The sequence below is a fragment of the Medicago sativa genome, chromosome 3, assembly GCF_051527215.1.
Source record: "Medicago sativa cultivar Bolivia chromosome 3, Bolivia_mono, whole genome shotgun sequence".
NCBI classification, from domain to species: Eukaryota; Viridiplantae; Streptophyta; class Magnoliopsida; order Fabales; family Fabaceae; genus Medicago; species Medicago sativa.
This window is the reverse complement of record NC_140751.1, coordinates 8,774,837-8,791,535: the sequence shown is the minus strand read 5'-3', so window position 1 is coordinate 8,791,535 and position 16,699 is coordinate 8,774,837. Positions and strand designations below refer to the sequence as shown.

General features: G+C 33.0%; 1 protein-coding gene and 1 pseudogene across 3 annotated transcripts; both read right to left on the bottom strand.

The window, feature by feature from the left end:
* Nucleotides 1-313: 313 nt before the first annotated feature.
* On the bottom strand, nucleotides 314-3,238 carry LOC146935468 (putative disease resistance RPP13-like protein 1; annotated as a pseudogene). Its single transcript, XR_015029959.1, has 3 exons — nucleotides 1,678-3,238; nucleotides 888-1,645; nucleotides 314-725 (listed from the first exon to the last, which is right to left on the bottom strand). The product of XR_015029959.1 is annotated as a putative disease resistance RPP13-like protein 1 (transcript).
* A 1,415-nt stretch (nucleotides 3,239-4,653) lies between these two features.
* LOC146935467 (transcription factor MYB65-like) lies at nucleotides 4,654-10,150 on the bottom strand. 2 transcript variants are annotated; one of them, XM_085750651.1, is made up of 5 exons: nucleotides 9,854-10,150; nucleotides 9,467-9,615; nucleotides 8,189-8,565; nucleotides 5,479-6,451; nucleotides 4,654-5,137 (listed from the first exon to the last, which is right to left on the bottom strand). In XM_085750651.1, exons 3-5 carry the CDS (start codon nucleotides 8,546-8,548, stop codon nucleotides 4,899-4,901), a joined length of 1,572 nt encoding a protein of 523 aa, XP_085606777.1. In that variant the 5' UTR covers nucleotides 8,549-8,565; nucleotides 9,467-9,615; nucleotides 9,854-10,150; the 3' UTR covers nucleotides 4,654-4,898. The 2 variants fall into 2 exon arrangements, with proteins under 2 accessions (XP_085606777.1, XP_085606778.1); XM_085750652.1 differs by having other exon boundaries at nucleotides 9,467-9,606.
* Nucleotides 10,151-16,699: the final 6,549 nt, after the last annotated feature.

Below are 16,699 nucleotides of genomic sequence, written 5' to 3'. Positions count from 1 at the left end.
ACCATACTCAGAAGCTTTGAGTTCGTATCAGGTTTGAAAGTCAATTTTCACTAAATAAACTCATAGGTGTTAATATTGATGGTGCATTTCTAGAGGCTGCCTCATCTTTTCTAGCATATCAGATTGTACCTATTCCATTCAAGTTTTTTGGCATCCCAGTTGGAGCCAATCCGAGGCATTGTTCGACATGGAATCCAATAGTCACTCTAATTGATTCAGTATACAGTATTAAGCAGTCTGCCGTTATAATTTTTTCTCTTTTTTCAAGGCTCCCGCGCAAGTTACACACGAGTTAAATCAAATCCAAAGGAAATTTCTTTGGTGTGGCATGGCAGAGGGCCGAAAGGTTTGTTTGAGATTACAGTCACGTAACATACAACATATGTTTGTTTGAGATTACAATCGTTGCATTTACAGAAGCATTACACTCATCAATAAGTTATAATTTTTTGTACATGCATCACACGTATATGTTAAAACAGAGTGAAAAAACTAAACGAGGGAATATTAGTTAATCAAATTGAGTGTAACTTTTGAAAGCTAATATCCAACATCGTTGGCGAAGGGTACAATTAAAACTCGCATAAAATTGAGGCTCATCGATATAACTGGGGAAGTGGAAAACAGGTCACCAGTATTGGAGAAGTATGTTGCCTTCATGAGCAATCCACTTAGCAGCAACACACAGACACACACAATTGAAGAATTCTGCTCAATAGTGGCACCTATTTGGGATGGTAGCAAGTAAAAAAAGAAGAATAAAATATCCATATTGGCACAATAAGAAAGGAACAAAAATATTTATTTTGATGTTACTAATGAAATTAAAAAATATTAATTGATGATTAATAAGAAAGGAACAAAAAAGAAGTATTTCAGAGACTCACCTGGACAGGAAACTCATGTGATCAATTCGTCATCGATAATTATGGATGAAATGTGAGAAATCTTACGCCACTCTTTCCCTCGCTTCCTCCGCAAACTTTCCTTCAATAATGGACAACGAGTGATACTTAGTACGGAAAGAGAGGGAGGCAATCCCTCTTTTGGCAACAATTTAAGTTTGGGAGCGTTAACAATCTCGAGGTTTTGGAGAGAGGTGAGATGTTGAAGCCACTTCCCATCAATGCCTGTATCGTTAAGACCACAGATGTATAGTGTCACGACAGATGCAGGCAGCAATGGCACCATGAGCGTGCTCACTGTATCACCACCGCTGATTCGCAACACTGAAAGACAAGTGAGATGTCTCCAAGTTGGCTCGGTATTCCACATAATCCCTCCAACAGAGCCAACAGTCAGTTCCTGTAAACTCATAGGCAAATCATTTATGATGAAAGATTGAAGATTTGGTAGATCGTCAATTTCCATCTCTTGAAGGTTTGTAAGAGTGTCCATTGCTTCTGGCAGGGAATGAAGCTTCTCACACTTCCACGGTGCAATATAAACGAGGTTGGGAGTGGCAAATCCACCTAGGGGAAAAGACTCCAATTCATTACAATCCCATATTTTGATGTTTCTAAGAAATGATCCGACGCGTCTTCTTCAATTAATATCGATTTCAGATTTTTACAACCCTCGATAAACAGACTCTTGAGGACAGAGAGAGTGCCCACGGTAAATGATATCATTGAATTACAACTATATAAGATATTTTCAGTTCCTCAAGTGATATACAGTTCCATTCCTCCCACTCTGGCATATTCTCAAAGTGCAGAGTCTCCAAGGAGGGAAATGGTTGAAATGAAGGATAACTATCAATTCCATAAAACTTTGTACCAACACTATTTATGGAAAGCATCGAATCAATAATGAGTTCTTCCAAATTACCCAACTGTCCAAGGGGTGGAAGCCGTACACAATTATCACAATTTGAGATCCTTAAATACAACATGTTAGCAAATAAAAAATCACCCAACCAATTTGGAAAGCTGATTCCACCATAGCCTTTGATAGTGAGGCTTTTCAAATTTATTGAAGGTCGCAAACGTTCAAGCACAACACTTTGAGTTAGAGTTTGTGAATCTGAAAAAGTACTACCACGATCCCACTCTAAAGTTAACTCGTGTATTCTCTCTTTCATCTTCAAATTGGCTTGAAAAGCTTCAAAGGGTTCATTAACATTTTGTAGTTGTGAGATGGAAAGTTTTCCATGGAGATGGGGAAATTTTTCTAGCTCTGCAACCTTCAATCCACCATCATGTTTGCTCACAACAAAATCAGACAAAAATTGAAGATTTTCTAGTTTGGCTATTTGTGCGGGCATCTCTCTCAATGCAGTGTCAGTAACATCAAGGTGGCGTAGATTAACCAATCTTTCCATGTCCTCGGGCAATTCAGTGAGCCTTTTACAGCCTGACAATAACAAGAACTGCAGATTGTAAAGTTTGCATGTTTTAGAAGGCAACCTTTCAACCATAGTGTGAGAAAGATTTAAGTACCGCAGGTATGACAAATTTCCAATAGAGTTGGGAACCTCAGTGATACTCCTGTAGTTCGACAAAGACAACACACGCAACTCTTTCATTTTTGGCAACAAGTCATGTACTACCTTGTTCGATAACAAACAAAAAGGCAGTTGTTTTTGTAATGGTAATGCTAGAAAGGTACGTAGACCTTTTACTCCATACAATTTATCAAATTTATTAAATGAGTCATATAACCCTCTATTGTATGATAAATTATGTATCCTTTCATGTAGGTTTTGTTCGTCCAACCTGATACAGTATGAAGATGAAACCATTGTAGCTAAATCATGAATGAGGTTATGCATTTCAAAATTTTCTTCCTCATCGCCAATAGTTGTTCGATGTATCAATGACCTTGACACTAGTACATCAAAGTATTCTTCTCCAACTCTTTCCTGATCTGTGGACGATTCTACTAAGCCTTCTGCAATCCACAACTGAACTACCATGTTTTTTTCTAAGATGGACTTCTTTGGAAAAATTGAACAGTATGCAAAGCAGCATTTTAAAGGAGCCGGTAGATAATTGTAGCTCAATTGTAGAGCATGTTGCACCTCATAATCTATCAATTCCCAAATATCTCTTTCTAACACATAATTCCAGTAATCTGGGGAGAATTTGGTGCGAAGAAAAGTCCCAAGTGCTATTGCAGCTAATGGTAATCCATCGCATTTTTTTGCAATTTTGCTACCAATTTCATACAGATCAGACCGTTGCAGGTTGTTCGATGCTCCAAATGCATGTCTAGCAACTAAAGACCAACAATCTTCACTTTCAGTTTGCAACGCAATGCCTCAGTGTTGATTTCATCAAACAAATTTTCAACTTCAAGAACAGCATATCATAACATATCCAACCATTCCTTGACACCAGCATCATCGTTGAGTGCAGTTAGAACCCTCACCAATGTTGTCTAAAGCTTTTTCAAGAGTGAAACGTCAAGCTTAGTGATCCTGAACTTGTCCATTAACTCACTGGAAACAAGCATGTCTAACAACACCTTCACAGAAGTTGAGAGTGAGAGGAGTTTTTCTCCCTTAATAACCTCCATAATTTCTTAGTTTGCAGAAATCACAACAATTGCAAATGTATAAGAAAGAAACTCTGCTCCTATTTGATATTAGTTGGGTCATCAAATGGATAAGAAAAGTTTGATGCTCGTTGATCATGGGGACAACATTTAACGATTAAATGTCGTTCGACACTTACTAGATCGGTTAAGGCACTTTTTAATTTGGCTTTTACTAGGTGCCTAAAGAGCAATTGTCATTAGTTGAACTAATGGCAACTACTACAACTCAACCCATAGAAGTTTCAGAAGGTGAACCCTTATCTTATTTTTTCTTCCCATCAATGTGAGTTTCATAGAATTTGATTACAGACTTTCCACCAACCACACCAATAATACATAAAAACTCAATTTTTTATCATTTAAGCAAAATATGCATGAGTTCATTGAGTTGTATACGAATGACATGATGTAGGGATCATTTGATAATAATATATAAAACCTATAACCTATAATGGATTTCTTAAATAGTGGCTATGAAAGTTGCTTTTATATGTGAAGGAATTTAAACTAAAAAATTGAGTTGAATATTTTAATTTTATTTTTAATTTTTAAAGAATTAAATGCAAAATTCCATTACAATATTAATATATTTAATTAGCATGTGTCGTAAGAGTACATGTCAACATTTCTCTTACTAAAAGTATGTTTCTTTTGAGAGAGAAAAAAAACATTTATCTTATTAAAAATACGTAAAATATTATACCAAACAAAAATATAGGTATAATAAATATTCTTAGTACACATGTTTTAAAAAATACGTAAGCTTAAATATGCAAAATGTACCTCTATAATTACGAGTCACATACCAGAATCAAAATCAATCGAACAATAACACATGAAATGGAAGAAATATGAACTTCATCATCACATACATCATTTGATTACTCCCAATTTGAAGGGAAGTGTTAGAAAACATGTATATAAGGTAAATAAAGCTATTCAGTGGCATGTTATATATAACATGTTTGTAATATTCCAGAAGCTATCAAAGCTTCCAAACTTCTGCCAAACTGACATGAGGTGGGGGTGGGGGAGACCACATCAAAATCATCATTATCTATGTTAATCAAGCTACTCAAATCAATGACCAAATATCAACACAATCTGCAAACATGAGCAAAGAAATACAAGACATAGTCACTCCATTTAGCAGCTTGCAATCCAAAGTTTCAAGTGCCATGTCATTATACAAATTATTCAAATACCTGAAAAAGCACATTATCCTAAGAGTTTCAAGATTGTTTACAATAAGTGCATATTACACTGAATACTCATGTCAAAAGAATAACATGAATGCATAAGGAAAAGTTCATAATATTCATTTCAACAGTTTTCTCAATGAAGATCAGATAAGCATGTCATGCCATGTGCATAAAGCGACCCCCTGTACTTGAAGAATAAGTCCCACCAGCCACATGCTTATAATCTGTTAGGTTGTCACTAGCCTCGGTCATGTTCTTCTCGTGCCCATAGCACTGCTCATGCCAATCTGAAGCTAACATGACATCTGGCCAAGTGATGTTCAACATAGACAAAGATCGGTTTTCACTGTTTGGGGTAGAAACTTGGTCAACAGGCTCATATTTAACATTGCTGCCTGCAGAAACTTCTAACATCAAAACTTTTGCAAGGAATTACAATATAGATTTCTTGCAAATGACAAACTAAAAACAGAAACTAAAGGGGGAAATCTACCACTGATTTTAAGTATTTATTTTTCAAATGAAATAATGAAGCATATGATATAATAAAGCAATTAATATAAAATATATATATATATATATATATATATATATATATATATATATATATATATATATATATATTTGTGAAGTCTTGCATGGTGCCAAAGGTGTATATAGAAGTGTGCGCGAATTTGAAAATGCTTTTCAAGTTTAACTATTAGTATTTCGGTATACTGCATTAAAAGGTACTAACCACTAAAGTTCTGAGCAGGTGTCAATTTATCCCATGAGTTTGTATTGGTGTTAACAGCATGGCACTCATTCAGGATTGAGGTTGCACCAAAGGGAGATGCAGGGTCAGTGTAGTCATCCCATTCTGTCTCATTCATGTTCAAAGCAGAACTCTCACCTCCGTCAACAGGAGTTGTAGTAGATGAATGTGAACTCTTGTCAGAACAATTGTTATTTGAATTTGGAAGTGTCTTCTTCTGATAAATAATGGCCTCGAGCGTGCCACTATTATTTGGTGAAGAACAACCGGACTCTTGTGCACCATGTGGCAGAGGAGACTGATTGAATACATCAACAGACTCATTCAGTGGAGATGGGGGAAAGTTACCCCCCCAGCCACCAAAGCCGGTTTCTGGATATTGGAGTGAAGGGAGCTCCAACTTCACAGCCTTGGATGTCGGCTTAGAAGTAGAGGAATTGCCATTTGATACGGAATGGCGGTAATACATCGAGTTATGTGAGGGGAGACCAGGATCAAGAGGAGAATGCAATCCAAAAGATTGTGCAGTCTTATCAAAACTATGATCCTGAACATGGTAAAATGGATAAAACCAATTCTTGTTCGTTCCACTTGAACCAAGAAAAGACATTGTTGATGGCACAGGATTGCAATATGGAGGAGAATCAAGACTGTTTCGCATAATGCTATTAGCAGAAATATCAGGATTCTCGGGCAAAATTGTAATAGGCAAGATTCCCTGATTTTGCTTCAAATTGTCAAATATTGCATCATGCATCTCATAGTTGTTTTTCGGCAAGAAATCATGATGCCCTCTATCACCATCATTGATTCCACCAGTGCCTTGGCCATGTTTACTCCCTTTCATTGTTCGCAAACGAACTTCTGGAGGATAGAGTGGCAAGCCAGCCCGATGACGCCTCTTGGTCCGAGTATTCCAATAGTTCTTTATTTCATTATCTGTACGACCAGGCAACTAAAAGCAAAAGAAATCAATCATAAAAAATAATCATGGATTAAGGAATTAATATGTGGTAATAGAAGCAAAAAATCATTGGGATCAATAGCATTCTTTCCCCTTGATGGAGGATAGTTCTTTATTTGAAAAACCAAAATGTCCAGGAGTATTAGGACACAGTTTATTAAAAGCATTTATCTGAAAACTAAAGCTATCAATAAACCTCCTTTTTCACACAGATTTAGCTCCTCTAAAGTGAGAGATGCATCTCCTATTTTCGAGAAGACAACCATTTTTATTGATATAATTGATCTATCACCTCATATTTTCACTCAACTCACAAATTTATGTAGCACTTATATAATGTCTTAACAACCCTTACCATTTAGGCTTTTCCAACTTATAAATTTTGGAATAGAGCTCCTAATGGAATTTAGACAGTAATAGGGATTCTGCATGTGGGGGGATCAAATCCCCCGTGGCTGTGGCCCCATCCGACAGTAGCATGTCCTTAAAAGACGAGAGAGGTACTATATGATATGATATGATCTAAGGCTCAAACTTAATTTTTAAAGAAAGAAAAATTATCTTTTGGACTGAATGAAAAGGTGAATGAGTTTAGCAGGAAACTGATTACTGCAATTACAAAACATTGGGTGATATGCAAGGAGAGAGAGAGAAAAATAAACAAGTTTCTTTACAATTAATGCAATCTCAAGAAAGAAAGAAAAAAATGGTTAACCAATGTTCAAATACATATATTATTGTTATTACAAAAAATACTCAGATATACACAGTTTGTCTGTTGGCAACTGATATACTCTAAAATTGATATAACTGTCATTTCATTAAGCTGCGTAAGAAATTTTTTGTTGAGCAGCAGAAGACCACAAATTCAAGAATGATGTGATCACCTGACATTGGAAACCTCCTTTTTATTAGGCTTCGACAGTTTCAATGATATATATTGAATAAAGTTAATGTTTAGAAAATTCATAATTATGTTAATATATTTCGGTATACAAATTTAAATTAACAGAGATCTGTATACAGAAAAAAAATTATTCGATGCTCAGATATGAATGTCTTCTGGAACATTGTACAATACTGATTACTCAGTTCTTTAAGCAAACACGATGATATCATGTAAAATCTACAAAGATGTTACAAGGCTCTCTATTGTGTAACAACACAATTTTTTAATATCAAATGGTGTTTATACAGACTGTTTTATTTTAAGTATGAAATCTTACTAAATGACAAGCAACCAGCTATTAAGATGAAACCGTACGTATTTAGATTATTTAAACGATTTAACTCATACACTGTCAGTGTAAAGTCTGTCAGATCATTAAAAATGTTTGACTTTTATCCTTAATAACTACTTCTAAAGTTACACACATATGGAAAGTTGTGATTTGCTGACAGTGTAAAAAAAAAAAAAATTACATCGACGGTCTATGGTAATTAAACTCTTATTTAAATAGCCAGTTTCATTCATTTATCTACATTTTTGTTGTTGAATAGTGCTGTGTTGCATAAATCTAACTATTTTATTTCATATAGATAGGGACAAATTAAACAGAAAACAGGGTAATCATAAAGAAGATACATTGAAGATGAACACATCACTGACATCACCTATGGCAATTGGTAAATAGCATATTCATATATTAAACAAAAAGCAAAAGAAACAAAAAAATGAAACACGAAAACTAGAGATGTAAGGCAACAAAAAAGACAAAGTGTGCTTACGTGCGCAGCCATACGTGCCCATCTGTTTCCCATTTCGGAATGAAGTTGAGCAATTAAATGCTCCTCATCAGCAGTAAATGATCCTTTCTTTAAATTTGGCCTTAAGTGATTTGCCCATCTAAGACGGCAACTTTTTCCACAACGAGACAAGCCCGAATGCTTCTGAACAGCGTTCCAGTTGCCTTCTCCATGCTTCCTGACGTAGTCAACCAAAATAGCATCTTCTGCAGATGTCCACGGCCCTTTCTTCAGAACAACTCCACCATTAACACTTCCTCCATTAACCTCACCATTCGACCGTGACCGTGTTTGATCGTTGCAGAGCATATCATCTTCAATCTCATTTTTCACTCGACTCATCTCTTAAACAATAGTGTCTGCAAATCATTTTACAACCACAAAATTAAATTACTTAAAAGGCCAAAAGGTAAAATGAAACCCTTCATAAAAAGCAATTAATGTCCTAAATTTACTCTCCCATTATTTCGATTTTAGTTTTGCGTGGGGGACCGGGACACGTTGCGTCACGAGACAAATATATAATTCAATTCAATGATCTTTATCAAAGTGTCTCAAATACAAACAGAGCTACCACAATAAAAGCCAAGCAAAATCCATCCTTTAAGATGAAAGAGTTATGTAAGCATACAAAATTTAAATTTAAGTTTCTATTAATAACAGCTCTGAGAAATCATTGATGAAATCCTGTAAATCAGGAAAGAGACCACTAAAATGAAACCAACTAAGATTTATTGCAGTTTCAAATCATATTAATTATGCCTTACCAAATCAGGAAGTAAAATAAATACAACAACAGTATCAAACAAAAATTCCCATACACACATCCTAATACTGGTTTACACAACATGAAACATAATTATCACAAAATCAATAACATGAGAAAATGAACATATACAACTTATCATCCACCTAATTAATTCATAAAAACTCAACAACAACAAGTCTTATCCCAGTAAGTTGGGTCGACTACATAAATCAAACGACGCTATAATATTCTTTCCAGCTCAACACGTATAAATAATAAATAATAACTATCAAAGAAAGGAACATAAAAAATTAATAAAATCTAATACTTGTTTAAAGCAACTTGGAGCACAATTATCACAAAATTATTAACATGGGAAAAATAAAAAAATACAAAATATCATTCATCTAATTCATAAAAATTCCTATGTTCAAAGTTCAACAAGTATAAATAAATAAATTACTATCAAAGGAAAGTAAATAAATAAATAAATAAGAGTGAAAAATATATACCTGAAATAGAAAGTGATAGTAATGAATTTAAGATCCAAAGGTGTTAACTGAAATTCCCAATAAAAGAACAATCTATCTATATGATGAAATAGAAGCTGAAATTCAGCTACAAACTGAATGAAACAGTGAAAACTGTGTCCCTGAAATTCCTACATCAAAAATAAATTAGCTAAAATTATTAAATAAAATTGAAAAATTAATAAAAACAGAAAATTAATCAGACCCATTTAATTGTATAACATTAAATGCAAAAATCTGAATGAAAAATTCCCAAAAAAATAAATTAAATTAAAAAAAGAGAAAATTTATGTGACCCATTTAAGTGCAAGAATGAAATAGAGAAAAACATTATCGATGAAACGAAAATGGTGGAAAATGGATCCAGACCGAAGTTTGTGAAGGAGTTGAAGAAGGATCCGAGCGAAGAAAGAGCACAACATTGGGATTGAATTGATAGAGAGAAACAAAGACAGAGTTACATCGTGTGAGTGAAAGTGAGAGAAAGAGAGAAAATGGTACTTAGGAAGAGAGAGAAAGAGAGAATGAGAAAGAGAAAGTGAAGGGAAGAGAGAGAGAGAGAGAGAATTGGAAGGGAAGAGAGGAGGTGGTGGAAATGGAATGGAGATTTTGGTACCTATGGGATGCTACCACCTATCATTCTCTTCTCTCTATTTTCTTAATCTTAACTTTATAGTACTATGCTACTACTACATATTTATGGATACAATAATATAAGTATTAAATAATAAAGTTTTCATCATTAAATATCTACATAAAATTTACATATTTATAACTCAACTAATAAAAATACTGAATTGTTAAAAGACAATGCATTATATTATATGGGGTTGGGGTTCGTAATCGAACACTTCATTTACTCGTCTTAAAAGGTGAATTATAGTTACTTGATTAAAAAAAAATACTAAAATTGTTTATATTGTACGTCATCATTAGAGTTTAAATCTCGATTTCTTTAGTGTTGTGTTTGAGTTTTTGATGAATATTGTTATTTCATCTATCTATCAAATAATATTTTACTTTTTTTCCTAACTCATAACAGAGTAAATTATTAAATTAGTCTTTAACTTTGTAATACACTTTCAAATAACCCTTATGAATATTTCATAAAGGTCTCTAAACTTCATCAAATTTTAATCATATTTGTTCTTATGAAAATGTTATAAACAAAATTGATGGTAAGTGGTTAAAGATAAAATATAATAATTTAATGTTAAATTTATAGAGCAATTTGATAATTTATTAAAGTTGGCGGCCTTTTCGAAATATCCACAATTCCAGACTTATTTAAGATTGTCTTAACTATTTGATGGTTTACTCGCCACAACTTTTATTTTAATCTGACACGAGACTAATCATCAAATCGACAACAAACTTATATACTAGTTGTAGCATCTCTAATTTACTCCCACACGCCTAAATCACCAAACCAAATTAACCGCTTCACTCCCTTCCACAAAATAATAATTACCAAACCAGTTAATAACATTTATATTGTGTGAAAGCACGTGTGGTTGTATGAAAGAGATCCGGGATATCACACAATTCACACGCAATTAAAACTTCAAGATAAAAATTGCATAATTCTAATATTTAGACGACTAAAAATACGGTTACAAAATAACAGTAAGCTTTTTTTTTTTGAGCAAAAATAGCAGTAAGCTGACAATATTTAAATTTAAATTCTTAACATTTAATGAGATGAAAGAAAATATTATAAGACAAAATTATATAACTCAAGACGATTTTTGTAATTTTTTAGTTAGATGGTAGGAAATGGAAGAAAATAAAATAAAAAAAAAAAAAGAGTATTGGCTTGTCAAAATTAGCGTATTATATTTGACAATACCTTTGTTTTGATTTTTTTTATCGGGGTTCGAACCTCAAACCTTACATATATTATACATTGTCTCTATCAACTGAGTTAAAATCACAAGAACATACCTTTGTTTTGATCGTGTGTATGCATATAAATTAGAGTTTATAAACAAATTATTTTGAACATTCACTCGGGAGGTTAAATTGATTTAGGTATCACCGCTTTTTACATGAAACTTATTTTTAAAGTGGAAGACTCTTGTTGATTTCATGTAAAGAGAAGTGCTATTTGGTACGATAAATTTAGCGACGAAAAGTAAGAATGGACGCAAGTAAAGAAAGGAACAAGTATAACTCCACATTTGGCGCAATACATGTTGTTTAGTGGGATGAATTAACCGGTCAACACCTTTCGTTATTTTTCGTTGATGCATTGCTCGTAACAATGAGCATTACATTATAATCTTTAAATCGAAGATATTAAATCGTTAAATTTAAAATTAAATAGTTAAATTAGTAAATTAATGATATTTTATGGTTTTATCAATGAGTACTTAAGTAGATCTAGAAGCTCAATTTAATTAGTAGGTTATAATCTTTTAAGATGTAATGATACTGAGTTGTATTGATTTTGTGCATATATTTGTTGGCTAAGTTTATCGAAATGATGCAAAATAGTACAACACTCTAGTGCATTTGAAGTGCAGTACAGAAGAAACACACAGGAGTCGTGAGCCTGATTAGAAGGAATGTTTGTCCCAAAATTTGTAACCTCAACATTATTTTGGGACAAGATTATTAAATTAAGGGTCATGTTAATCAATGTTCCGTTAAATAAACCAAAAAAGGTTGTTTTAAATTAAAAATGAGAATTTTTAAATTTTTGAGGAATTGACTATACAACTTTTAATATAATATATTTTTATAATAAGGGGAAATAGTCACTTTGGTGCTTAAATGAGTGACGAGTAGTTATAATAGTCTCTCAATGTATCGAAATAGCAAAATAGTCTCTGATTGTGCACTTTGTTAGTCAAAATAGTCCTTGATATTAAAATAATTCGTTAATATTGTCATATTAGTCCTTATACGTACTTACTTATTGTCATTTTAGTCCTTATATCAAAAGAGTTATTGTGAGTATTAAAGGGTTATTTAAACTTTAGGGACTATTTTGACTAACAAAGTGGACAATCAGGGACTATTTTGGAATTTTGATACATTGAAGGACTATTGTGACTACTTGCTACACATTCAGGGACTAAAATGACTATTACCCCTTATAATAACTACTCCCTCCGTTTCAAAATATAAGTAAAATTCACTTTTTAGGTTCATTCATTTAATGATGTATGTGGTCATTATGAACCACATACATCATTAAATGAATGAACCTAAAAAGTGAATTTTGCTTATATTTTGAGACGGATGGAGTAGTATCCTAAAACACTAGTTAGCATTTTCCGTGAAGTAACAAAATGTTACTTCTTTTTGGATACCGAGTCAAATGAATCTTTATTGGAAGAAGAGAATAAGGCAAAGAGGAGGATAGAAAGTGTACAATGACATGCCATATATTAATGACAAAAGATAATGTCAACCCTAATTTTCTACACCTCCACTCAACCTCAGTCATTGTTTCTTGTTTATCATCGCATTTCATTCATGCATTCATCATCAACCTCATTTTGGAGCCATTTGAGCTAATTCTTAAAGTTTTCTAGTAGAGTGAATGAAGTTATTGTGAGCTTATGGTAATTCCCTTGCATATATCGTTTTGGCTTGTATTTCCTATCTCATAATTTCAATTATTAGTTGAATATTGTTATAATGAACTTTATTTATGTTTAATCACAGTTCATTTGGTAATTCCTAAGCTCAATATTAGTTGAATATTAGTTGAATATTGCTATCCCAAGTTATAAAGGCAAGCTCTAATCTGAAGACGAAGATCTGAAAGATTAAGTCAACGGTCAATGCTCTAAAAAATATTTGACTAGTTTTGTCTTCTTCTGAAGAAACATCATTGTCCATGATCTATCCTAGATCAGTAGTATGTTTTCTCCTTGGTGAATCAAAAGAAGACATGTTGCATAAAGGGACAAATCTCTATGAAAGACAAATTAGATGCAACAGATCATTCTAAAAAAACAAAAGAATTTTAAAGTATTGTTCAACAAAATTATTTTTAGGAGGCAAAATATTTCAAATTTGAAGAAAAATTCTCAAGGAAGTTGATGTGGTTGCACTCTCTCCAAGCAACGAATCTATTCAAATCTCCTATAAAAGGGTTTTGAGTGTAAAAATAGAGAACTATACACTTTCAAGTGTGCCAAAACTCTTATCAAATTTCTAGCGCAAAAACACTTAGAAAAATTCTTACAAACTTTCATCTTAGAATTTCTTAAGTGTTTAGAAAAATTATGCTTAATTTTGTTTACCACTCTTTGGGTCTGAAGTGTAAACAACATCAAATTATTATAAACTCTTAATCGTTGGATTATAGGAAGTCTTCAAGGAGAGGCATGAAGTCTTAGACTTGAGTGTCTAAATGTTTTGTAATCAAGTTTGATTATAGCGTAAAAATTTCCCTAGTGTGAGGGGAGTTGACGTAATCCTGGATTATAGGGTGAGCCAAATAAATATCTTTGTTCATTTTTTTTCTCTCTTCCTCTAATGCTGGAGTTGACGTAATCCTGGATTATAGGGTGAGCCAAATAAGTTTGATTATAGCGTAACAGCGAGTATCCACTTTGATCAGGGATATTTGGAGACATGGTGTTAGCGGATTGGTGCCATGCCTACTTACATCATCATCATGAAACTAAGAATATTTTGTGAAAGACTATCACATTGATGCACACATAGTCCAAGCAATAATTCTTCTAGGGTTTAATGCCAAAAACAATGAAGTGTATCTCGATTTCTTATTGTTTGAGATAGTAGGCTATTACATCATCAAGCCGTTTACTTGTGGCAACCTACCAAAGCCAATGTTTTTGTTCTCTCTATGTCTAACTCATTTAGTAATAATAACGTGTATAGTATTGTTTGTATCTCCACTGGGTTAAGGTGTGAGGTCATTCAAGGCCAAATATAGATGCCTATTGTAATTGACCCCGTTCTCTATTGTTTTATTATTTCTTTTTCTTTTTCTTTTGCTCCCTCTCTTGTTCAAAGAACTTTTATTTGGATGTTACATTCTTTGTATACACGTATTGAAGATCCGGTTTGATTCATAACAATTTTCTCCCAAAGCCAATTTAGGGAATACTTAGTGACTTCGCATTTTGGTGACTTTAGTTTGGTATATTTTAGATGGGAGAGAATGATTAAAATAAATTATTTTGATGAGAGAGAATTATTGGATTGGAATCAAGTTGTGTTGGGAAGCATGTTATAAAAAAAACTTAGGGGAATCAGTCACTTTAGTCCCTGAATGGGAGATGAGTAGTCACTTTAGTCCTTGAATGCAGAGAAATTGCAAAACAGTCCCTGAATTAATGTAGACTCTGTTAGTCAATTTCAGGGACTAAAGTGACTATGGAGTCTACATTCAGAGACTAAATTGAATAACGGAGTCTGCATTCAGGGACTAAATTGACTAACAGAGTCTACATTCATGGACTATTTTGCAATTTATCTTCATTCAGGGACTAAAGTGACGACTCCTTTCTTATTCAGGGACTAAAGTGACTAATCTCCCCAAAACTTATGTGTTATATATGTAGTGTATTTGGTATCAAAAGGACACTCCAAGTTTCCATCACTATGCCAATATCTTGGAACTCATCCGGAACTATCTTGATAAGGATTGGACAGTTACTATTCACCATATCCTTAGAAAGAAACTCATGTGCAGACGTTCTCGCTAAGTTGGGAGCTAATAGTTCAGACCATCTTGTCACGGTCAATGAGCAACCCCTTGTTTATCATTTGCTCTAATGGGTGATGCATTAGGTGTGTCCTTTCTAAGGACCTAATTTTTTTTCCTCTTTTTTGTTTTCTTTTCCTTTTCTCTTTTTCTCAAGTAACCAAAAAAATATATTTATTAGTCATTTATAAACAATGATTTAATTCATATGCACTATCATTATAAAATGTTTTTACAGTGTCAATAAATTATAAATGTTAGATCATAAAAAGAAGGCTTAAATAAATTTTTTACCCCTTAACTTTTAAAAAGTTGCGATTTGGCCCTCTAACAAAAAAAATATAACAATTGCACCCTCTATCTTTGGGGAAGTGCGCTATTTTGACCATCTATCAATAGGGAAATACGTATGTTTAGTCTTATGTCTTTAGGGAAATACGCTCTTTGACTCCCTTATCTTTACAAAAAGTGGTGATTTTAGACCCTTGTTTTGGGACATGTGACGTCTTCTAAGTAGTTTTGCAACGTTTTGTAAAGTTAGGGGGTAAAATTGTTATTTTTTGTTAAGGGCCAAAATCTAAACCTTTTAAAAGTTAAGGGGTTAAAAATACATATAAGCAAAAAAAAATTGACTTTAATCATAATCACTTCTATTATAAAATGTTTTTACAATGTCAATAAATTATAAAGGTTAGATCATAGAAATAAAATTGACTTTAATCATAATCACTTCTAAAGTCACCGGCATATATTTTTGTGATGTGTTGACAATTTGAAACTTCTTATATCGATAATGTTTGAAAATTAAACTCTAACGCACACTCTCTCTTCATTAAACATGATTTTTAGGGATTAGAAATAGTCCCTGATTTTTATTTTTAAATTGATATATAAACTAAGGGAAATGTTAACTTGTGCCCTTAAGGCACAAGTTTAGAAGCCTATTGTAGAAACTAATTCTTGGAAATTGTGCATTCAATGCTTTGAAAGTTTAAAAATTTATTTTTTCAATACAAAACTTATGTTTTATTTCTTTTTTTAGATCTTTAACTTGTGCTCTTAGGGCACAAGTTAACATGACCCATAAACTAAAAACGGTTACTCTATCAAATTTAATATTAAGTGATTTATCCCGGGAAAAATGTAATATTGTCTTCACAATCTGAAATATTTTGGTACACAATCTGAAATATTCACTACAAGAAAATCTGTCATTACCCACGAACAGTTACCCGCGGCCGCAAGGCCGTGGGTAATATTTTAGAGTAACGACGGATTACCCACGGCTAAACCGTCTTTAAGGTTAAAAACTCAATGTGAATTTATTGAAATTGCTACCCACGGCTTAGCCATCAATAATTATAGACGGCTTTTTGTCGTCAATAGTTACCCACGGTCTGACCCTCTGTATGATACATTTATTTATTTATATTAATATTAATTCATATTCATAATATCAAAAATACATTTGTTTATGATTTTGGCTCTAAACTTTTTCCCCAATCCCAAAATTTCAATTACTT

Bases quoted from the DNA above. Each gene is read 5' to 3' on its own strand.
- LOC146935467 (XM_085750651.1), bottom strand. From the start codon at position 8,548: ATGAGTCGAGTGAAAAATGAGATTGAAGATGATATGCTCTGCAACGAT. The intron at 6,452-8,188 runs GTAAGCACACTT...TTTTGCTTTTAG, and splicing joins GGGCACGTATGGCTGCGCAC to TTGCCTGGTCGTACAGATAA. The intron at 5,138-5,478 runs GTTAGTACCTTT...AAGTTTCTGCAG, and splicing joins ACCTGCTCAGAACTTTAGTG to GCAGCAATGTTAAATATGAG.